The 23,829-nt window shown below is 41.9% G+C and overlaps 2 protein-coding genes across 2 annotated transcripts; both read left to right on the top strand.

The window, feature by feature from the left end:
* Positions 1–235: 235 nt before the first annotated feature.
* Positions 236–3,819, top strand: LOC145581675 (NADH dehydrogenase [ubiquinone] 1 beta subcomplex subunit 8, mitochondrial-like). Its single transcript, XM_081638702.1, has 4 exons — positions 236–425; positions 515–601; positions 692–787; positions 3,469–3,819. The coding sequence occupies exons 1-4, from the start codon at positions 288–290 to the stop codon at positions 3,523–3,525; spliced, it is 378 nt and encodes a 125-aa protein (XP_081494828.1). The 5' UTR covers positions 236–287; the 3' UTR covers positions 3,526–3,819.
* Positions 3,820–5,874: 2,055 nt separating this feature from the next.
* Positions 5,875–6,225, top strand: LOC145567691 (14 kDa proline-rich protein DC2.15-like). Its single transcript, XM_081627046.1, has one exon. The coding sequence runs from the start codon at positions 5,875–5,877 to the stop codon at positions 6,223–6,225; it is 351 nt and encodes a 116-aa protein (XP_081483172.1).
* Positions 6,226–23,829: the final 17,604 nt, after the last annotated feature.

Here is a 23,829-nt window from a genome sequence, read left to right as displayed (position 1 = left end):
ACCTTGAATTTTTGTTCACCCATGGATATAAGTCATAAAAAATAAAAAAAAGTTGGGATCATCGCTTAAAAATTGTAGTTGGGAGTTGTTTATAAAACACATAACCCAATGGACTATCCAATACCGGCCCAGGAGATGAGAGTGAAATGAAGCACTAACTTGAGAATGAACCATATGGTTGGAACAATCAAGCTCCTACCCTTGGCTAATAGTGAACAAACAAATCACTCCCCAAGTCTAGTCGCCGGTGAGAGAGAAATCAAAATCAAAATCAAGATCAAGATCAAATGGCAGGAAGACTCAGCAAAGTAGGGTCAGCAATACTGGGTGGAAATGGTGTGGTTTCCCGCTCCGTTGCCAACTCCCTCCGTCAACGTTCTGGTATGGGACTCCCCGTCGGCAAGCACATCGTCCCCGACAAGCCGGTTTCTCTCTCCTCTTTTTTTTTTCCTGATTAATCAGTTTATGTATTTATCGGAATTTATTTAATTTGTATTTTTCTGGGAATAATTAGCTTCCGGTGAACGATGAGCTGGTGTGGGATAACGGTACTCCATTCCCTGAACCTTGCATAGATCGCATCGCCGACACTGTTGGAAAGGTTTCCTTCCATTTTCCATTCTTTTTTTTAATTAAAAAATAATTGATTTTCCAATTTTAATTTTGAAAATGTTTGGTTTGGGAATTTTAGTACGAAGCATTGGCTTGGTTATGCGGTGGATTAGGGTTCTTTGCTACTCTCGGATTGGCCGCTGTCTGGAATGATAAAGCTTCTAAATATCCCTTTGTAAGTTTACTTTTTCATTTAGGGTTTTATCCGATGATTTGATTTTAATTTGGTTTGCTACATTTGACATTTATACATACATGTATGCACCATTTTCCTTAATTTGTATAGAATACTTGGTTATAAATAGTACTTTCTTTAGGATTCAATTACGCTTTGCTCATACACTTCTTGCCAAATTTTGGATATTTGGGCAAGGTTGATACTGTTTTCCTTCCCAATTCCTGCACAATCACCTGTTTCTTAGATGGCATGGTTAAGTTTCGACCGTTGTTGTAGTTTGGGTCATTGTTTATTGGCTTAAATTGGCAACATTATCTTTGTGAATTGACTCAATTGAGCATGCTGACCTTCTGTTGTGATAAGAGACAAACTTTTTTAATTGTTAGAATAACCTTTGTAGTGAGCTTGAGTATAAATAGCTTGTGGCATGGCAGTAGATGTAATGTGTGAATCGTGAGGAACTAGGTTAAGAGAGTAGTAACCTAAATTTATAGAGAGAGTAATAGCCTTAAGCTTTGCCATTAACAATCAAACACCCAAGCTTTAATCTTTATTCATCTGTCTCGTTAATTCTGGAATACGAAGTCTGAAACCTAGTCTATTACAGCTTACACCCCTTAGGATTACAGATGTGCTTATATCTTGGCCAAGATTAGTACTACTGTCGCCAAGATCAACAAAAGTGCTAGTTTGAATCTTTGAGAGTCTATTTGTAAAAGCCTTGAGTCACCCAGGCAAAATAAAAGATTGATTACACTGAGTTAAGGGCTTCCTTGCTCTTGTAGCAAAACATCCGATGCATGTTGATGCTTCCTCCTTTGAATATGGGACTGGTACTTAGGATGGAATCAGGTTCTCCCTGCAATTTGAAATCTGAGTTTGATGCCTTGAGTTATCTCAGGAAGGCTCAGAAATTTCTTGAAAGGCTACAAGACAGACAGTATACAAGGTTACCAGCTGTTAATCCAGTTTAGAGTTTGGGTAATTCAATGATTCCTATAAGTTCTGCATGTGCAATACTCATAGAGGTTATACCTTGAATCTATGGACCCTTGCAATCTCTACAAACTGCTTCTTGACAAGGGTTGAGAGGGGGATATAAAAGAGGCATCAATGTTAATCTTGAACTGAACAAAGGAGGATTCCGTAGTGAAGGGTATGGCGTTACTTCTGCAGTTGGTTCCTTTTGGCAGAAGACCATTTCGTATCAGCTCTGGAGCAATGGTTTGAATATGAGGATATAGGAATGTTTATAACTTTATACTGATAATGGTCCAAAAATTTCTCCTGTTCCAAGTGAACCAAAGGCCAAAAGCAAACAAAACATTGAAAGGGTGCACCTAATTTAGATCTTTTTCATTCTTGCAATAGTATTTTTCCTATATAACTTGCTGATAACAAGATGTTAGGTATAAATTTCATAAGCACTTATTCTTTCCAGTAAATATTGAAAAGAACGCTCCACTGCCTATAGTCTTCAGGGTTCTAATTCTGACCTTGCCAAGTACCTAATCAAAGCAAAACACTAATTATACTATAGCATTACTAAAAAAAATTCATGCTGATCTGTAAAACTGTGTCCATCTGTATAAGCTGCTAGCTCAGGTTCCTAGACCCTAGTTGCCTCTTTATTTGGGTAGAAGCACTGATACATGTAGTCTGATCACTCTGATTCCTCCTAGACATTGGAAATATATTGACAAGATAAACTACTGTGTTCATCTCTACTAGCTGCTAGCTGTGGGTGTTAAAAATCTCAAATTTGGGTGGGAGCACTGTTACATCACTTACATGTAGTGTATTACCTTCTAAAGTTCTAGACAGCGATGTATGTTGACTCAAACAAACTCACTACTAATATTAGGTGTCCCAGCAGGTCCCGTATACCATGTGATCAGTGCATATGTTCCTTAACATGGCTGGATTTTTTTTTTAAATTTTTTTTTTTTTGTGTGTGTGTCGAGGGTGGGGTGGGGTGGGGTGGGGTGGGGTGGGGGGTGTTTAGGCTAGACGAGGCTTCAAGGACCTTTTTTTGGGTCTTATTTTCCAGTTTAGGTTCAGCTCAGCTCAAAAGAACAAGGCCTAACTTCGTAGTATGACTTTTAAGCCATTGTGAAACTGCAGGGTGTTTTTTCACTGCCATATGCTAGGTTGGAGTGACGTTAAGGTCATTGTAAACTATGACCAACTTACAGGCAGCATGAGTGGTTACAAGTACTTATTCTACTATTTTTGGTTTTCCGGTTGTTTTTCTGTTTACTTTTGCTTGTGTGCTGGTTTCAACAACTTGATGCTGGCACACTGATGGTCTCTTTTTCTACTATATTGTGTTTCCCATCTATTGTCACACCCACCTGCTGGGTTGCTTGCTTGAGTTTGTAATTTAGATCCCCCCTTTACGTCATTCTAGGTGAAATATCTTTTCTTAGTGAAGCTAAAGTTTGTTTTCAGATCTTATTGATTTATAGGAGATGAAGGTATCACCTGAATTGCAATCTGCTAACTATACATGCTTTTTCAAAAATTTCATGTGAAAGAAATCGCTCAGTTTGAGGGTGATCTATATTTGTCATATGGATTTGTTTCAAACATCTTTCAAATAACAGGCTAATTTCTACTGTTTGAAAATTTTCCAATCCTAGCTAATTGCTCACTGTTATTGGTTTTGTGATGACCAGACTCCAAAGGTTTATCCATATGACAACTTGAGGGTAGAGCTCGGTGAAGAACCATAGATGCATCAACTCCAACGATTGTCTCACAAATGTTGTTCAGCTAAATGGTCTTCATTTTACATTTTATGCCCATCAGTAGCTCTTGGATGATTAAAATAAAGGTCTGACATGTTTTTGTTTTAAAGATTGATATGGATATGCTTGGCAACTTTTCTGTTAATGTCATAATGTGATGCTACTTATTTTTTTGAATGGTATATGTAATACTCATAAGTTCCTATATCTTGGGGACAGCTTGTCCTAACAACCAAACAAATCCATTTTTCATGTTATTGCAGTGGACAATTATTTGCATATTACTGATGAAAATTCAGAGTAAGCATATACTTGTGAAACTATACACATTTAAGTTATATGAATGACTGAATGTTTGTGAAACTATACAGCATTTAAGTTATATGAATGACTGAATGTCTGTTATGGGGATAAGCTTGTATAGGACATTGGGTGTATCTATGTGCCATCACTGCCATTTTCATCAAATTTCCTGATGAGACCTATGAAGATGGGGATAAGGTAAACATACATAACCGGCCTAAGGTCAGGGCATTAGGGGAGAGGAACGAAGATCTGATCATAGGTCTAATACTCTTATGGTTGATAAAGCAGGGTTAGAGGCACTACTCTATACGTTTAAAGCTTAATTTGCTTTAAGTACTTCTTAAAGTGGTAGTTTGGAGAATTCTCACTGAGGATATTACATTACTAGGGCCAGTGGCGTAGAAATGGGCCCTATTTCTGGACCAAAATTTCAAATACGTCATCGCTGATAAGTTGGACTTGTATTCATTCCAAATGAAGAAAACTTGGACTCACTCGTGAAGAAGGCCGGGTGTTGAGTGCAGCAACCAGCAGAACTCGGTGTGAGCGTGACGTGCAGCTGCACTGTTGTAGCAAGCAGGAATTGGATATTTTTGGACAAAGCTAATCTGATATGTAGATTATTTAGCCCTTAACCTTGGAGGTAATTTGATCTTTTCAATACCAAAGTGTATAAATACTGTGCCGCAAATTTTATTAAAGGGAAGAACAATTACTTCATCCATTTAATTCCTAAATAATACTCCGTATACCAGATGGTATAATACTATAATGTAGTGAAGGGATGCATCAAATTTAAATATTTCAAAAGTAACAAAATTTATAAAGCACGTTTTCCATTATTCTCAATGAAACCTTAAGTTAATCGGTCTCTTCTTGTCCCACCGCCACAATCAGTTAGTGCTTCTAGTTTGGTGAATTTCAACTCTAGGCACTTAGGCAGTCTCACAATTTGTATGGATAAAGAAAGGGGAATGAAAAAAAGGGGAGGGAGGAGAAGAGGAGGGGAGGGAAGAATGGTGAGTTTTCCTTCTAAATATCCCAATTGTCAAAGGGATCAATTTCCTATAATTTAATCATTTCATTTCTCTCCCCTCCAATTCCCTTCCTTTTTCATTTGCTATCCAAATAAAAGATACCACATCTCTCCATTTCTCTTTCCTTCCATTTCTTTCAATCCAAACACACCGTCAATGTTTCTAGGAGCGTGTCATTGGGTTTTATACACGTAGAATTTGTAATTTTTTGAATAAGAACACTGATATTAATGTATATTCTTGAATTTTAGCAAGCAAAAAAATATTTTATGGAGTTCTTTTGCCATGAATACGAGTAATTTGTCTCTAGTTCGTGTCATATTTTGTATTATCATTGTTAACAAAGCAACAACAATACGAGTAACTTATACGAAGTAAAGCATAAGCTGCCTCCTTTTATCTCTTCTCTCTCCTCTCGGTTTTAGTTTTCTTAGATATTTCTGACCATTTCTCTTTAATTTTATTAATTTGCTTGATTTGCTTTTGTTTTGTTTTCTCTATCTGTGAGAATCTGTCTCAATTTTTTTTTGGGGGGTTTTTCCCCCTGATTGAAAGTTAATACCTCCTCCGTCATAATCTACATCCACTCCATCATTTTACTTTCATCCATTAATTTTATTAATCGCTTTCCATAAAATAGATTCTATAGCCGCAACATGGCCGAAAATTTGTAGAAATTCAAAGTCAAACCCCATGCATCTTTACAAATTGAATGTGTATGACGTTACATGTATCTTGGATTGTGTGCCCTTAACATTGAAAAATTAGTACATATGATTAACATTGAAAAATTAGTACATATGATGTGTTAATTCTTTATTTTAATTCATATTATGAAATTATAATTATAAATAATAATTCCACCATGAAGCATTAGAGCCTATAAATACCCTCCCATATCTACTTAGAAATATATCTTCACAACAAGTAAAATCCTTCTATCCTTCCTTACTCTTAACTATCATCCCTAAACCCATCCTTTTATCTAAAAATGGCTTCAAAGAGCACCAATATGACCATCATTTTCTTCCTCTCTCTTAATCTCCTCTTTTTCTCCTTGGTTTCCGCGACAAACCCTCATTCCAAATGCCCTATTGATACCCTTAAACTAAAGGTATGTGCCAATGTGCTCAATGGTTTGCTCGGGGTAATTATTGGAACCCCTCCTAAGCAGCCATGTTGTAGCCTTATTCAAGGCCTTGTTGATCTCGACGCTGCGGTTTGCCTTTGCACTGCCCTTAGAGCTAACGTCTTAGGCATCAACCTCAACGTTCCTCTTTCTCTAAGCTTGCTTCTTAATGCTTGTGGCTGCAACTACCCCGCTGGTTTCACTTGTCCATGAAACTGCTTGTCATTTGCAACCTTATCATCATGCCAAGACCATTTGAATGCGTAATATCCTACTAAGAAAAAATATTTACGTAGTACAATATGTTTCTACGTACTACTATATATGTGTTTGTTTCATTGTGTTTGTTTCATATGTAAGCAATTATGAAGGTGTGTAATAAATCTTCCTTTTGGAGAACGGTTACCAATTATCATCTTATGATCGATGTTCATATAGATTTATACTTGTAAGTTGTATCATGTACTATCATATTGTGATGTTCTTTGATTAGCTATATATATACTATATTGCATAATGCACAAGTTTCAATCTATGAGAAGGTCCTTGATCTGATTGGTCTAATGTTTTTTTAACTATAATGATTATATCAACAAGGGTTTGTTACTACTCCCTTTCTTTCTTAATTTTGTCTCACCTGCCTTTTTTTTAGCAACAATATATTGAAATATATGTAATTTAAGTATTCATTCATGTTTTTGAAACAACTTTTTTTAGGCCTGTTTTTGAAACAACTCATCAAGCTAGACAAACCAAACCAATTTCAAATTGCTACAAGTATGTGATTTTGTTTTTATACCTCCGTAACATATTAGTTGTAACGGACGAAGGTAGTATATGTATGTATCAATTAATACTTATCATACGTAGTCAAAGAATTTCTGTCTTAAAAAAAAACCAATCTAATTAATTAAATGAGATCAACAAATATTAACGAATAATGAAGGGAGTGTAATTAGATTTAGTTCAATCCACAACTCAATCAAGTAATTAGTTATTAATTTTAGGAAACAATAATTGCAATGTTTATAAGCTATTATATTATATTGATTAATTTAAGAAGAGAGTGAGGGATTGCTCAGTTGGTTAAAACCTTCCTTTTGATTTCATGAGATTATGAGATCGATTCATATCACCTGCCCCTGCCTCTGTGGCTCTCTAAACACAAAAACATAAAATAAAATTATAGAGGTTAAGAAAACGTAGGTAAGTATTCTGTAGTGATCACTAATAAGTTGCATGCATGCCACGCAGTTACCCAAGAAAGCCGGCTAAGGTATGGCCGTTGGCCTTTATGAAGGAGCTGTAATGCTGTAGTATGGTACAAAGTGCAGTATTGAGTTGAGTAGTTAATACTTAGCATACGAAAGCAATCGTGCTTTAGAGTTGCATACATAGGCCAATCATAAGGAACTTTATTACTTCACGAGAAATTTCAATACATACATAATTTCTAGTAAATTACGGAGTAATTAGACTTAATTTAGGGGACCGCTTATATATATATATATATATATATATATATATATATATATATATATATATATATATATATATATATATATATATATATATATATATATATATACACACACAATAACAAAAGTCAGATCAAAATAATAAGTACAAGTGAATGGATTTTTGTCGTGGTTATTGATTAGTTAGAGTTATCTTTAATAAAATACAGGTATGTATGTAGCAGTCTTAATTAACACAATCAATGGAAATCAACGAATTCCACCATCTTCCAACTTGATTTATCTTAATAATTAAAGATGATTTAGCATGTTTATTATACTCATCGGTCTATTATGCATTTATGCATACTGTATTGATTCCACATTAATTAGTATTTGCTGTTTACTTTTTTAATTGGAGTTCTCTTAAAGGCATAATGTTAGGGGAAATAGCCTTAGGGTGCTGTATTATGGACTATGGTTATGATCCGATCAAGTAGGGCAGCCCCATCTACGTACAATCTTCCTTCAAATTATCTGAAATTCTATTGTAGACATTGAGAATTGACTATGACAATTTTTAAAAAGTGAAGGTTGTGCTTTAATGATTTTGATTTATTTCAAATGTTAAAATTAGTTAAAATTTAATTTTTCATATCTTAGAAATTCAATTTTATTTCTGAAAATTAATTATTCTTATTTCTAAATTTTTCTAATTAATTTAAGTAAAATTAATTTTAATTAATATTAGCATTTAAAATAATTCAACAATCATTAAATCTAAATGTTCATTTTTAAAAATTACAAAAGTGACAACTATAGAATCATCCTAAATTTTCACATTGAATTATTGTAATCTGATAAATTTAATTTTGAAAGTTGGCCCCAATTCCGGTTCAATCTCCCTTGTTTGCACATGTTCGTTTTTTTTTTTCCTTTTTCGTGTGGCAAAGGTGCAGACGACCGAGAGAGGCAAATCATTCACTAGAATTTGTTATGTACACCCCAGGGTCATTTGCTCATTTAATCAACAAATGAATTGAACAAATAATTATTTGCTCATTTGTTGATTAAATAAGCAAATGATCTCGGGTGTACATAACAGGCTATCGCAAATCATCGAAAAGAGAGAAAATGTGAAAGTGGCTTTAGCTTGATAATAATAATACGTAAGTTGCTTGCAAAAAGTAAATGAAATATTGATAATAATAATAAGTTGACAGTTTTATTTTTGAAAACAGCCAAATTTATAACTGTTTTGTGATTTGTCTAATATTGAAAATATATACTTGGTATTGCATAGGCCATCATGACAAGAGATCGAGCTTAACATTTATTCTTCCGATCTTTTATATTCGTGGCTCACAGTAACATTACAGCTCAATTATATACAAAGGTCAAAGTCAACACTCAGCCATTTGCATATTTTAGGCCCCAAACAACGTCGTAATTCTTGGATTCATGTACACTCAAGCTAGCTACTCGATGGGATTAAAGCAATATCGAATTATTAATGCATGCTAGAGTATAAAATATATTACTAATCTCAATCACCAGTTTAAACTTTTGATTTATATAGTTCATCCTTTAACATGATATTAAAGCCCCGAGTCATGGGTCTCTTCTGAACATGGTATCAATGCTTGTACGTACTGTTCGATTATTAGTAGCAAGTAAATAACAACTTGAATTGGTGTACGTTTGAAGACATGTGGAGGATTTGGATTTCTCATGCTTTCGTCTTCTTAAATTAATTTTCTTCGAGGGTTCATATTGTGTTATCATTTCAGAAATTGAAGATTAACACTAGCTGCAATCATTTAATTTTTTTTTTTTTATATGTTCTTTCAACTTCAATAAGATGTAACGTTCCACCATTGTCATGCATGGTTATTGGCTATGAATGATAACAAAGAAGAATCCGATCAACTACCAGCTCATTAGGCAGGCCACCTCAAAGATAATTATGGAAGATAAGGCCGTAAGGTCAACATCTTATCACATGCTAACTATCATGATTAAACTTTTTGTGGCTTGAGGGATCACTCAATTATAATGAATTTGAATTGAATAGTTACATAAAAATAAGCCAAGACCCGCTTAATGTAAACTGAACCAGATTTGGAAACCTAACTTGTCATATTAGTAGTACTTACTACTAAGTCTTTTTTGGAATGAAAAATGTGCTTCACGCTCCATATTTTAAAATAAAATTGGACAACCAGCTTGGATTCATGTCGAATAAACGATCCGAGTCGAGTCGAGTTTTAATCTGTTCGAGCTAAGCTTGATAAGAATTAATCGTGTTCGAACTATCTAGCTCGAGCTTGAATGAGCTTTTAAAAATCTTGTTCGAGTTGGGCTCATTAAGAATTTGGCTTGTTCGAGCTTTGTTCACGAACATACTCGTTTACATTTCAGGTTTAAGTTCGAGCTTGAACGGATTTTAATCAAGCTTGATTAAATAAACGAGCCATTATTTAGCATCAAAAAAATGGTTTCTTTCAAATTTTAACACATCTATTTTATATAAGATGTTTTATTCTTTCTATAAAAAAAAAAAAAAAAAAAAGTCAAAATGGTAATGACGGATTTTTTATGCCTTTACATGATGAAATAATTAATAATTCTTACAAATATGTATGTATAAAAGATATATAAATTGTCTTAATTTAAATTGGGCGTGAAAAACTTATAAATGGACTTAATAAAGGAGCAATTCATGAACGTTAACGAGTCGAACATGACGTTGTTCGAGCTTTGTTCATCTATTTGATGAGCTTAAGATTTTTGTTCAAGCTTTTTTGTTAGCTTAACAAACGAATTTTGATCAAGCTTGTTCGCGAGTAGTTCACAAACATATCAGCTCATTCACACCTCTAATCTTGAATTACAAAGTTAAAATTAAATTAACTACAGTTTGCTTGCGAATATCAAGTTCAAACCTTAACATTAAATCTTGCATCTTGTTGTTTTGGCTTTTGGTGATAGAGTTGTTATGCCATCAATATTTAGTTTTTGGGGTAGTTCATCTCAAGTCCCACATGGAAGAAATAAGGAAGAGAGGATTTCTTTATAAATGAGTGCATACTCCAAATAATATGAGGCCTCTTGGGAAGGTGTCCAAAACAAATCTGTGCGGGCTAGGCCTAGCCTAAAGTGGTCAATATCTATCATACTAATATGGAGTGTGCGTGAGACCCGTCAAGATGGGTGATCTGGGCTCAACAAGTGGTTTCAGAGCCTATAGTTCAGTGGGACAAACACGAGCGCTGTGTGTGGGACATCCTTGAAAAGTGTGACCTCGCGATTGTGGCTCAGGCGGCGTGTCCCCTGGTGATATCGACGGTGCAAGATAGTTTCGTTGGAGGGGAGGCCATGAGTTATGTGGTCCTTGGTCTGAGCGGAGGTTTGTTGGGGTAGTTCATCCCAAGTCTCACATGGAAAAAATAAGGAAAAGAGGACTACTTCTTTATAAGTGAGTGCATAATCCAAATATTATGAGGTCTTTTGGGCAGGTGTCCAAAAACAAATTCATGCGTCCTAGGTCCAAAGCGGACAATATCATACTATTATGGAGTGTGCGTGCTGTTTCGGGTGTTTTTTGGATTTCCTGGGATACTGGTCACGCTCTTCAGGCAACGAGACGGTCCAACCTGCAAAACAACGAATATTCCGATCAACGGAATATTCGCCTCCGACGATCAAGTCAGTGATCAGAACGGAAAAGGCTAGAGAGAGAAAGTAGAGAGAAGGTGGAGCTATTTAATGCTCTGTTGTTTATAAATGTCTTAATCCCCCTCCCATCATAAATGATTGGGGTATTTATAGGGGTGGGACTCGTGCCCCTCTCTAGGGTTTATACCCTAGATTTGCGTGACGTGATTGGCTGCGCAATCAGTGAATGCCACGTGCTACTCTGGGGGCGCCGTTTTGCGGATTTCATTGATATCTCTCGGGATTTGGGCCCTGACGTTGTTAGGGTTTTCTGGCATGTTGATTATTAAGGGAACAAATGCCCTTAACATATGGCATCTTCTCATGACGACACGTGTCACCCTCTGACTAGGCCACGTGTCGCGACGAGACTGGCCTGCGGCCTTAAGGGCTCTGAATTAGGTGGCATCTTCCCGTGGTGACACGTGTCACCCTATAACTGGGCCACGTGTCACTATGGGATTGGTCCACGTATACGGGGTATTTTTACCCACAACATTTGCCCCTCAGAGGGGGTGGCTCGTACGCTTACAGGCCGACTCCTCTGACCTCAAATAGCCTTGGTGCGTACAAGTGTATTATGGTTTTAGCAGTTTTCTGTCCGCCTGACAATTTTAGAGCGAACGTCTGTCTATACAAATGGCGCGGACGAAGGTAGGCCGTCTTGCTTTTGGGAGATGCGGCCGTCTTGCCATTGCGGAGAGAGCTTAGCTCTGCCAACTTCCTTTTGGAAGCGTCGTTTATTAGGTCATCTTCTTTTCCGCCTAATTTAACGGAGTTTCTCCTTGTCCCTCCAAATTCTAGGTCACATTTTCAAATTGTAACCGTTCAGCTGTGTTAGGCGGGAAAGATGAATTTACTATCTTACCCTCATAAATTTTCCTTATATATACAAGGGGTTTGACTTCACTTTGGCACTTTGGAACTTTACATTTTCTAGAGAGAAGTCAGAGCTTCTAGAGAGAGAAAGTGTGTTTTCCTTTGAATCTTCAAGAGCTCCGCCGTGCGTTTGAGTTTTCCGGGAACATTTGTTGAGTTTTCCGATCAATCTTCAAGGCTTCCAAGTTTTCAACACGTACAGAGGTAGGCCGCTTGTTTTCTTTTCCTTGCATTTTTATTTCTTTGTTTATTTAAAAGCTGGCTCAACACTCGGCTTCGTCCATTTCTCCTCATGAGGCCGGTCGTTCGCCTGGGACTGAGGAGTCTAGAGTGGACGGAGACGAGTTGTCTCCTTCATGGAGTGGGTCCATTTCTAGTGCGTACCAACTCACATCCACCCATTCTTCTCTGTCCCTGCAGTCGAACATGGCACGGACGATGCAGACGCACGATCGTCATGCGGCCAGATATCCAGACGGAAGTCTGGTAAATCCTAGGCCTCCCTATGACCCCAATAATGTTGACTTAGAGACCCCTTCTACCACTCCTACGACCGCTTCCACGGGCACTTACTGCTCGGCCATGGAAGTAACTTCCTCGTTCGAGGAGCGCCAAAGAACTCAAGGCGCTTCTACTGCGGGGGGAACGTCCGGGCGAACTCCGGGGTTGAGGTTCCCCCAATATGCCAGCTCGGTCATGGATGGGGCCGAGTTTCTACTCTGTGAAGGGCCTCCTTCTTCTTCTCGGGCGGACGCTGATACGTCTGTCCCAACTCCCTCAGAACTCTATCTCCGATATGACAGGTCGGACAGACTAAGAACGGGGGTTTCAATTAACGAACCGTCCGACCTGCCCCCTCGCAGAGCACCTCCTACGGGAAGTCAGGCGGCCGGTGCCAAAGATAAAGGCAAAAGGCCGCTTGAAGATATTGTCTCTCCCCGAGGCGGCCATAGTTCTAGGAGCCGCGGCTCAGCGGAGGCAGCCGATCTGGACAGAGTGCTGTCTTCCGAGTTTGGGAGCGTTCCTCAGCGAGATGAGGATGAGATTGAGAATGCGGCCGAGGGAAACGCGGCGGCCGCTGAGGGTGAAGAGGTGAATGAGGAGGATGTTGCCAATATTGACAACTTCAAGGATCCGTTCGCCTGTACGGTGGGTAGCACAGCCTTGGGCTACCTGAAATACAAATTTGAGGAATACAAGGCATTCCTCTACCTTGGGGAGGGATTTGAGATCCAGCCTCCAAGGAAGTCCCGCGCTTTGGCCGCTTGGGAAGAAGAGAGGCCGCGCCAAAGATCCTTTAGCGTCTACAGGGCGGCCTTAGACGTTGGACTGCGCTTCCCCCTCCATCCTTTCGTCCGCACAATCTTGGACGAGTATGACATAGCCCTCTTCCAGCTGATGCCAAACAGCTGGTTGAATATTTTTGGGTACTTAGTGACGTGCATCTGCAAAGGCTTCAAGCCGGACTTCGCAGTTTTCTGTGAGATGCACTCACTGACTAAGCTGGACGCGGATACGGACGACTGGTTCATCTTGAGCACCACTAGAGACTACATGATGGTGGTGGGCCGCGTCTCTAAGTGGCGTGACTGGAAGCACCGATTCTACCGCATCAAAACCAAGGATGTTGAATTCAACTTGCGGATGAATCGGTTCAATGCTGAGCCAATTCAACTTGGACGCGGGGACCTCAAGCCTGATAAGCCACCCGTCCACCCCAGCCAGGAGTACCAGCTTGAATATTTCAAAGTCAAGCGGGTGAAAAGGAACGGCAAAACTGAGCGCGTTCCAAGTAACTGGGTCCCTTTATCCAGCTAGCTGCGGGATCCCACATTTATGTCCGCCTATGGCCTGTACAAGAACCTGCCCCAAGGTGGACGCATGGACACATATTCTTACACATACACAGATTATTTGAACTTGAAGAATTTTCTAACACTTTTTCCTTCTCTTTCAGCTGAGGCGTACAAGATGCTTGACCCAGAGTAGAAAGGGGAGGTCAACATGACCGAGATTGACTTGGCTCGGTACAAGGCTCGCCAGAAGCTGTACGAGCAATCTAAAGGAGTAAGTAAACCCATCTTAATTTCTTCTTTTCGTCCGTGTATGCATTAAGGAAGAGATCTTCTTCCTAACTTGGCACGGCCTACCAATTATATTATCTTGCTCTCTTTTTACTAACTTTTGCCTCTACAGCTGGCCATTCCAACCCCTCGGTCCAAACGGAAGCAGTCGTCCCCTGCGTCCAAGACGGACCAGGACGGCAAGGCGTCTAAACAAAGGAAGACGGTCGTGTCCAAGACCACTTCCACTTCTGCGGCTAAGACGATGTCGCGGACTGCCTCTAAGCAGTCCAAAGGAGAACAACCCCGGCTGAGCGATAGCGGGGCCTCCAAGTTCATAGATCCGGCCGCCATGTCGGGTCATGTTAGGTCCGAGAAATCGGACGATAGGGGTAAGCCGACCCCGGCAAAACCGACCGAGCCTGAATTGACTCCGCCCGTTCAAAGAGTCAAGGAAGCTGATTGGCTGGAGGTCACTCAGTCGGCCGGCGACCAGCCTGGCCAGACGGGAGAAGAGGGTGACGAGCCTGCGCCGCCTCCGCCCTTCACTTTCAACCTTCCTACCCCTCCAAGCTTCTCTGACGGTCAGTCCAAGTAACTTTGGATTTTTTTTTGTTTCTGAGCTTACATTAAACTCTTTGCGTCCGCATACAAATATTGCAGAGGAGCTACCATGAAGACGCCCGACCAGTCCCTTACTGGGGCGGACAGAAAGGCTATGCGGGAAGCCATGGCCCGGGCCGTCCCTGCTGAGCAGCGAGATAAGCTGCGGGGGATACATGAGGGCTTCCTCGGCCCCATGATCAATTGCAGCGCTGAGGTAACTTTTCCCCTCAAATGCACTTAGTCAATTTTTCACTCTTACTTTGCTAACACATTTACCTTGTACGCAGCTCTTCCTGCGGCTGAATGCCTTCCTGGAATGGAAGGACAAGGAGAATGAGCAGCTGAAGCATGCTTGGGCCCAGATTCAGAAGACCCAGGATGCCATTACTGGGGAAGCGGCCGTCCAGCGCCGGTATTTCGAAACCCAAATCAACGCGCTGTCCGAAAAGGCGACGCGGCAGGCTGAAGATTTGGTGAAGCTGGGCGAGGCCCTTCAGCAAGAGTCCGTGGCCAGAGATGCCATGAGACAGGAGAGGGATCAGGCCCTGCTGGACGGCCAGCGCTGGAGGGAAGGGTTCGAGGCCTCCGAGAAGCTTCAAAGTGATGTGGACTTGGCCCGAAAGCACTTGAAGGAGGCCTTGGACGAGGCGGACGCCCTGAGAGCCGAGGTGGAAAGTTTAAAGAAGTCCGTTGAGGACTTAACTCTCCAAATGCAAACACCTTGGGCTCCCAGTGCGGACGAGGTGGTCCGCATTGAGCAGAATGCTGAGGACAGGCTGAAGAGCCACTTCTTTGAGGTTTTTGAGCTTATGGTGGACGAGGGAGAGGCGACCTTTTATCAGGAACGCTTCACCAAGCGTCTTAACTTTGTCTGCCTCAGAGAAGAGGCTAAGAAGGTCGGGAAACCTTTACCTGAGTTGGACGTCACGCCAACTACCTCAGAAGAGGAGGAAATCGAAGAAGTGGCGGCCAGCAAAGATGGTTAGGCTGAGAGCAAGGGGACGCCTGCTGATGACGCGTCTCCTGCCGCCGTTTAAGAGCTCGGCCCGGGCTAGAGTCCAGCTTCTACTTCAGCCGCCCCGTAATTTCAGCCTTTTTCTGCCTTTGTCAATTATTTATGTATATTTTTCTTGACTTTTTCAACCGCCTTTTCGAGCGGTTTTATGTAAGATATTTTACCGCCTTTTGAGCGGTCCTTTTATTAATTCAGCTTTCAGGTTTTGCTTCATACTTTGCAAATTTTACACTTAAGTTTTTGCATTTTCGTACGCATATTTTTTCACGTTTGAGCCATTTTATGTACGCGTATTTTTGTATCTTCGTACAATTGGGGGGTATGCCCCTTTATTCGGCGTTCGCCTAGTCCATACTTTGGGTGGTTTGATTGACTTGGTAGAATTTATACCTTAGGTGGTATGACTTCTACCAACTTAATCAAATCATAATAATGATTGCCCTTGGACTAGGTGGTACGCCGAATCAACACATTAATTGGCCGTTCAATTGGCTTTATGTGAGTTTGTCCGTTGAAACTATCGCTCGGACGCACTCAGAAAATTCCAAGTATGATCTCAATTTAAAATTTTCATGTTCGGCTGGGCTGGAATGCCTAGGTATGCCCTTGCCCCATTATATGGGTTTCACAGGGTACCTTACCTTTTCCGTCCGCCTTAATTAAGGGCGGACGTATTCATATGACTCGGGATCAAGTTGCCCGTTCTTATTTTATTTAATTTACTTTAGTTCTGCGACCGGGTTGCTATGTTGCAAGCAACCTACTCGCAAATTTCACGCGGCCTATCCGTATAAGTTATGACTGTACAAATAAGCATAAATTAAATGGAAAAATAATTATAACAATGTTTGACTTTTCATTAATTTTTTCAAAATTACATTGTTGGGGCCATACGACTTACATTGCTCGGTCAATAGACCTAGTTGTATACACAGCTTTTGGCTAAGTACTTAAACATAATATCTCTTCAGATTGTCAGTGTTCCATGTACGCGGGATGGGTCGGCCGTTCATGGCTTCGAGACGGTACGTCCCATCTCGGACCTCTTCCCTGATTCGATACGGCCCTTCCCAATTTGGGGTCAACTTGCCATCCTCATTTGCTCGTCCCACAGCTTCATCTTCCTTAGGGCCAGATCTCTCAATTTTATCGGCCGCTTTGACACTCGGCGATTGTATGCCCTTGTCATCCGTAGTCGATAGATTTCGTGTCTAAGAGCCGCATTGCCCCTAGCTTCAGGAAGGAATTCTAGGGCGGTCTTCATGGCTTCCCAATTAGCCGCTTCATCATATAGCATCACCCTAAGGGTGGGCTCATACATTTCAATTGGAAGGACCGCCTCGGCACCATAGACTAAGAAGAATGGAGTTTCTCCTGTGGAACTCTTGGCTGTGGTTCGTATGGACCACAACAAATTGACTAACTCATCAGCCTATAAGCCGCCTACTCTTTCAAGCTTGCGCTTAATTCCATTGGAGATCAATTTGTTGTATGCCTCTACCTGACTATTTGCTTGTGGACGACCGACTGAATCAAAGCAATGAGCTATGCCTTGGTCTTCCAACCATTCTTTGAGTTGAGGCGTTTCGAACTGGGGTCCGTTGTCAAACACCATAGACTGAGGAACGCCAAAGCGTGTAATGATACTCTTCCATATGAAAGCGGAAACATCCGTCCATTTGATGCCCCGGACGGCCTCGGACTCTACCCATTTTGTGAAGTAGTCTACTGCTACAAACACATACCGCCTCTGGCCGGACGCTGGTGTGTACGGTCCTAAAATGTCCATCCCCTATTTGGCAAAGGGGAGCGGACTACTGATGGCCGAAAGACTGTTGGCGGGTCGGTGAATTAATGTTGCGAACCTCTGGCACTTGTCACACTTCTTTACCATTTCCATTGCATCCGACTTTAAGCTCGGCCAGTAGTAACCCAGGCGGGCAGCCTTTTCAGCCAAAGCTCGTCCTCCAATGTGAGAACCGCACTGCCCCTGGTGAAGATCATCCAAGACATCATGCCCTCTCTCAGGAGTGATGCATTTTAGGTACGGCTTTACAAATGCCTTTTTGAACAACTCTCCTTGCTTAATTTCAAACCAGGCCGCTCTCTTTTTCATTAGCCAGCACTCTTTAGGATCGGCCGGGAGTAATCCGTCCTTTAGGTAAGATATGATCCCGTCCATCCAAGTGGAGCTTCTATCAATGGCGTGTACTGGTTCAGCGTCAATACTCCTCTTTTCTTTTACTTCCCAAAACACTGACCTGGGAGTATCACATGATGCTGAGGATGCTAACTTAGAGAGGGCGTCCGCCTGATGATTGGACGAACGAGGGACCTGCTGTAGAGTAAAATGATCTAGGCTCTTAGCCTCCTCTTTTACGATCTTCAAGTACTTTATCATGGCCGGCTCCCTCGCCTCGAAGTCTCCATTCACCTGGCTGACTACAAGTAGGGAGTCCGAGCATACATCAATTTTTGTCGCTCCTGCCGCCTTACACATTCTAAGGCCGGCCAAGAGGGATTCGTACTCGGCCTCATTATTAGAGGCTTGAAACTGGAATCTTAGAGCATACTCAAACTTATCTTCCTCAGGAGACTGACATATAACACCTGCTCCACAGCCAGTAGCTGTCGCACTACCATCCACGAACACTTTCCAGATCTGGTCTCCGGCCGTCTGAAGATCCGGCCGAGTCATTTCTGCTAAAAAATCAGCAAAGGCTTGCCCCTTAATTGCTTTCCTTGGCTCAAATGAAATGTCAAAACCTCTCATTTCCAAGGCCCATTTAAGCATACGGCCGCTTGCCTCTGTGTAGACCACAATTGAATGTGCCAAGAAGTACGGCCGCAGCTTTTTCGATGCCATGTATAATGCCAATCCAAATTTTTCAATAGGGGGATACCTTAGCTCGACGTTATGAAGTACGTGGCTAATAAAGTAGACAAGGATCTGGCGGCCGTCCCGTTCAGCAAGTAGGACGACACTTAAGGAGTGTTCTGAGATGGCAAGATAGATAAATAGCTTCTCGCTCTTAAGTGGACTGACAAGCCGAGGTAATGTATGCAGATGGCCTTTTAACTGTACGAATGCTTCCTCGGCCTCTTCTGTCCACTCAAACATGGCTTTCTTCTTTATGGTTTGAAAGAAATAGCGGCACTTATCCCCTGATCTTGACAGAAATCTACCAAGTGCGGCCAAACAGCCGGTCAGTCTTTGGACTTCTTTAATTGTCCTTGGTGACTTCATGTCCATGACAACTTGGATTTTTTCAGGGTTGGCCTCAATTCCACGCTGATCAATTAAAAATCCGAGAAATTTACCAGACTCAACACCAAAGACACATTTCTTTGGATTTAACATCATCTTATGCCGCCTGAGTTCGGTGAAAGTTTCTCGTAGATCCTTCAAATGGTCGGCCGACTCTTTTGACTTGACAATCATGTCATCAATGTACGCCTCCATATTCTGGCCGAGCTGATCTCTGAAGACTGTATTAACAAGTCGTTGAAAGGTAGCTGGGGCATTCTTAAGGCCGAATGGCATAACTTTGTAACAATACAACCCCTGCTCAGTCACGAACGCTGTTTTCTCTTGGTATTCTTCCCATAATGGAATTTGATGGAATCCGGAGTATGCGTCCATAAAACTCATCAGGGCATGCCCGGCCGTCGAATCAACCAGGCGGTCGATTTTGGGCAGGGGAAAGCTATCCTTAGGGCATGCCTTGTTTAGATCGGTGTAATCCACACACATTCTCCAAGTCGTTCCATTCGGCTTCTTCACAAGGACCACATTGGCCACCCATTCTAGGTAATAACATTGCCGAATGAAACCGGCGTCCAGAAGCTTCTTGACTTCTGCTGCGGCCGCCTGATTCCTCTCTTCTCCATGATTCCTTTTCTTCTAGCGGACAGGTTTAACGGCCAGGTTTACAACCAATTTATGCACGGCCAGGTTAGGGCTTATACCTGGCATCTCGCCAACATCAAATGCAAATACATCTTTGAACTCTCTCAATAGTTGAATTAACTCATCCCCAAGCACACCCACAGCTATAGTGCCTACACTAACCGTCCGACCTGGTTGATCGGGGTTAAGCACTATATCCTCGTGACTGCCGGCCGGCTGGGGTCGTAACTCTTCTGGCCGACCGACAGTCATTAGCTGCTATGCTTGCTCTATCTTGGCCGCCTTACGCTTCTGGCCGACCTGGTGTGTTGGGAGTGAGGTTCCTTCTTCTTTTGGCTCGGACGACTTTGGTCCGCGCGCTGTGGGCTTAACCGCCAACTGATTACATTCCTTTGCCATCTTCTGACTTCCTTGGATTGTTCCTATTTTTCCATCCGCCCTCTCAAACTTTAGCAGCATTAGGTGAGGCACAATGACTGCTTTTGCTGCATTCAGTGTAGGATGGCCGAGTATGACATTATATCCAGTCAGTTCTTTCACAACCAAGAAGCGGACAACCATATCCCTTCCTTCCCCTTTTTGCCCAAATCGGACTGGTAAGTCTATCCGGCCTACCGGGTGGATGACATTCCCCCCAAATTCGACCAGCGGGTGAGTGATGTCCTGGAGAGCATCCTCTGGGAAGCTTAGATTTTTCAAGGCGGCCAGGCTGATGATATCAGCCGCGCTACCCGTGTCTATCAATATCCGTCCGACCTTCAAATTGGCTATCTTCATAATGAATACCATGGGGTCATTGTGCAAGGCTTTAACCTCCTCCCCAATCGGCTTCACTGATGATTACTTCGGGGAAGGGTTCAGCCTTCACTGAGTCCGTCTGCATCACTTTTCCCAGGTTCCGGGCGTCCTGCTTGATCCCTTTCATAGTGGGACCGCCTGAGGCAAATCCTCCTGATATCACGGCCACAAAGCCTGAATCAGTGTTGTTGCCATCATCTTCTTTATCTTTGTTCTTATCATTCTTCTGCCTTTGCTCGGATGTGTTGTTTGTCCGTGTGTAAGTGAATTTGGACTTCATCACATACGAATTCAGCATGCCCTTCTCGGCTAACTTGTCCAACAGTCTCTTCAAGTTGATACAATCGTTTGTGTCATGTCCCACGTCCTTGTGGTAATGACAATACTTGTTCTTGTTCCTATACTAAGCCGGGCCTCTCAGCGGCTGTGGCTTCTCAAACTCAAACTTATCCTTGATTTCCATCAAGATAGAATAACAATCCTTGTTGAATTCAAACTGAGGCTCGTACGCCTTGACCTTCTTGGACTTCTGTGGCTGGGCATCAGCCACCCAGACTTCCTTTCTCTTTTTTCCTTCCTTCTTTTGGCCGGCCGAGTTTTGCTGAGAAGGTTTTTTCTCAGCCCCCTTGGCCGGCGCTTCTGTTTTTGTGAGCGAACAAAAGTCCGTCGCCTCAATATAAGCTTCGGCTTCCCGCAGAACACCTGCGTATGTCCGAATCTTTTTCCTTACCAGGTCAAATTTAAAACCATTGTGCCTTAATCCCCGGAGAAATTCAGAGTAAGCCATTTCGTCCGGTAGATTATGAATTTGGGCTTTTTCTTGGTTAAATCGCTGGACGTACGAGCGTAAGCCCTCATTTTTTTCTTGGACGATTGTCGCCAAGTTAAGGCTAGTCTTTCGAGGCGGTATGTTGTATGAAAAATTTCCCACGAACAGCAAACTAAGAGTAGTAAAACAATTGATACAACCGGCCGGCAAACTGTTGAACCAATCCTACGCCACACCTTTCAGAGTGGCCGGGAAACATTTGCACCAAGTAGCGTCATCTATGCTTTGCAAGTACATCAGGTTCCTGTACGAGGTGATGTGCTCTTCTGGGTTTCCCGTGCCATCATAGGCTCCCACAAGTACACTCTTCACCTTTGGTGGCTGAGGGGCATTTAAGATATCCTGCGAAAACGGGGGCGGCTTATCTCCCAGAGTAAGTAGGCGCATCTGCCAGTCGATGGGCTGTGGTTGCACGGACGGTCCAGCTAGGTAGGGAGCCTGTCCGTACACCTGCCCGTATGGCCCATATTGTCCGTATGCCTAGGGGTTCGGCTGCATCAAGCCATTGAACCCCTGAGGAGGTTGATATTGCAGTGATTGGGCTAGAATAGGAGTTGGGGTGCGGACTGCCTGACTTCCACTGGAGATGGCTGTGTTGGTATGTTGGGAAAGAGAATTATGTGAAAAATCATCCGGCATAGTTGGGGTTGAGGCCGTGTCCGAGTAGGCGGCGCGCTCCCGCTGCTTATACCGAAGGTAATCTCTTCCGTCCTTCCATCGTCTGGACGACTCAGGCTCCTCTCTTCGAGGCTGCCTACCCCTCCCCCCCAGCTGACTGCGTTTTCGCCAGCAAGTCAGAGAAATTAGTCCGCGGTACTCTCGGGGACCTTCCAGTCGGCCTTCGAAAGGGAGTGTTTACAGCGTCCGTTGCATGGACTGCTTTGCTGTGTGTCTTCTTTGGAGCCCTCTGTTCCTCTCTCCTGGGCGGCTGCCTAGAGGTAGAGGCTCCATTGTTTTCAATTTCTTTTCTGAGTTTGTTAAGCGCGACCTTAAGAGAGGCAGCGGTAACAGGAGGGTCATCAGCTTCTTCAAATGTGGCTATCAGAGGATCGCTAGTACGGATAGTAGGGATTATATCCTCTACATGCCCATCCTCGCCTGGATTAGGTGTCTGACCGTCTATCGCCATAACGTACGAGTATCCCCACAGACGGCGCCAAATGTTTCGGGTGTTTTTTGGATTTCCTGGGATACTGGTCACACTCTTCAGGCAACGAGACGGTCCAACCTGCAAAACAACGAATATTCCGATCAACGGAATATTCGCCTCCGACGATCAAGTCAGTGATCAGAACGGAAAAGGCTAGAGAGAGAAAGTAGAGAGAAGGTGGAGCTATTTAATGCTCTGTTGTTTGTAAATGTCTTAATCCCCCTCCCATCATAAATGATTGGGGTATTTATAGGGGTGGGACTCGTGCCCCTCTCTAGGGTTTATACCCTAGTTTTGCGTGACGTGATTGGCTGCGCAATCAGTGAATGCCACGTGCTACTCTGGGGGCGCCGTTTTGCGGATTTCATTGATATCTCTCGGGATTTGGGCCCTGACGTTGTTAGGGTTTTCTGGCATGTTGATTATTAAGGGAACAAATGCCCTTAACATATGGCATCTTCTCATGACGACACGTGTCACCCTCTGACTGGGCCACGTGTCGCGACGAGACTGGCCTGCGGCCTTAAGGGCTCTGAATTAGGTGGCATCTTCCCGTGGTGACACGTGTCACCCTATAACTGGGCCACGTGTCACTATGGGATTGGTCCACGTATACGGGGTATTTTTACCCACAACACGTGCGACCCGTCAAGGTGGGTGACCGGGCCCAACATTAGTTCATTTCCATGTTTACATTAAAATTTTGTATTATTTTAAACTATATTATGAAGACTTTATTATATTACTATGGAAAATGGTATGAGATTTTTAATTTTAACCTACTATATACATAAATTATTCATAACCAGTTAGCTAGTGTTTTTGGTTTGGACGATATTGAAATCCTTATTTACATTTAATTTTGATAGAATAACATGTAATACGGTGATAGTTTAGTGACTAATACTTTAGTTTTTAAACTTAAGGTTAATTGTGGTTTCAAATCTTTTACAATCTATATTTTTAAGCACATGAAATAAAAGACTTGATCGATTTATTGAGGAGGGCACCATGTGACATATAGGCTTGTTTTGGAACGTCTTTTAGTTTAGATCGAGTAGTGTAGATATTATCGCCTTATCAAATGAGCTATATATCTCTTACAAGTATTTTTTTTAAAAAATTAATGGGTTGGATGTGCAATTGTGCAATTATTAGTGTATGATCTATCTAAGCTAACTTATACTTTGTATGTCCTTCGTCGTTTCCCAATTAAGCCCATTATTATCTATCTTGGCATTTAAATTTAATCCGCTCAAATTCAACATTTAAAAAGTATGAGAATTGAAATACCATCTTCATGTTAATATAATCCAATATATTAATAAAATATATGATAGTCATATTTCAGTCGAACACTATGAAATTTTCAAATTCAACAGCATAGCATTAA

This window comes from Chenopodium album, chromosome 2 (genome assembly GCF_948465745.1).
Source record: "Chenopodium album chromosome 2, dcCheAlbu1.1, whole genome shotgun sequence".
NCBI classification, from domain to species: domain Eukaryota; kingdom Viridiplantae; phylum Streptophyta; class Magnoliopsida; order Caryophyllales; family Amaranthaceae; genus Chenopodium; species Chenopodium album.
The sequence above is the reverse complement of the archived record's forward strand: the minus strand, read 5'-3'. Positions and strand labels throughout refer to the sequence as shown.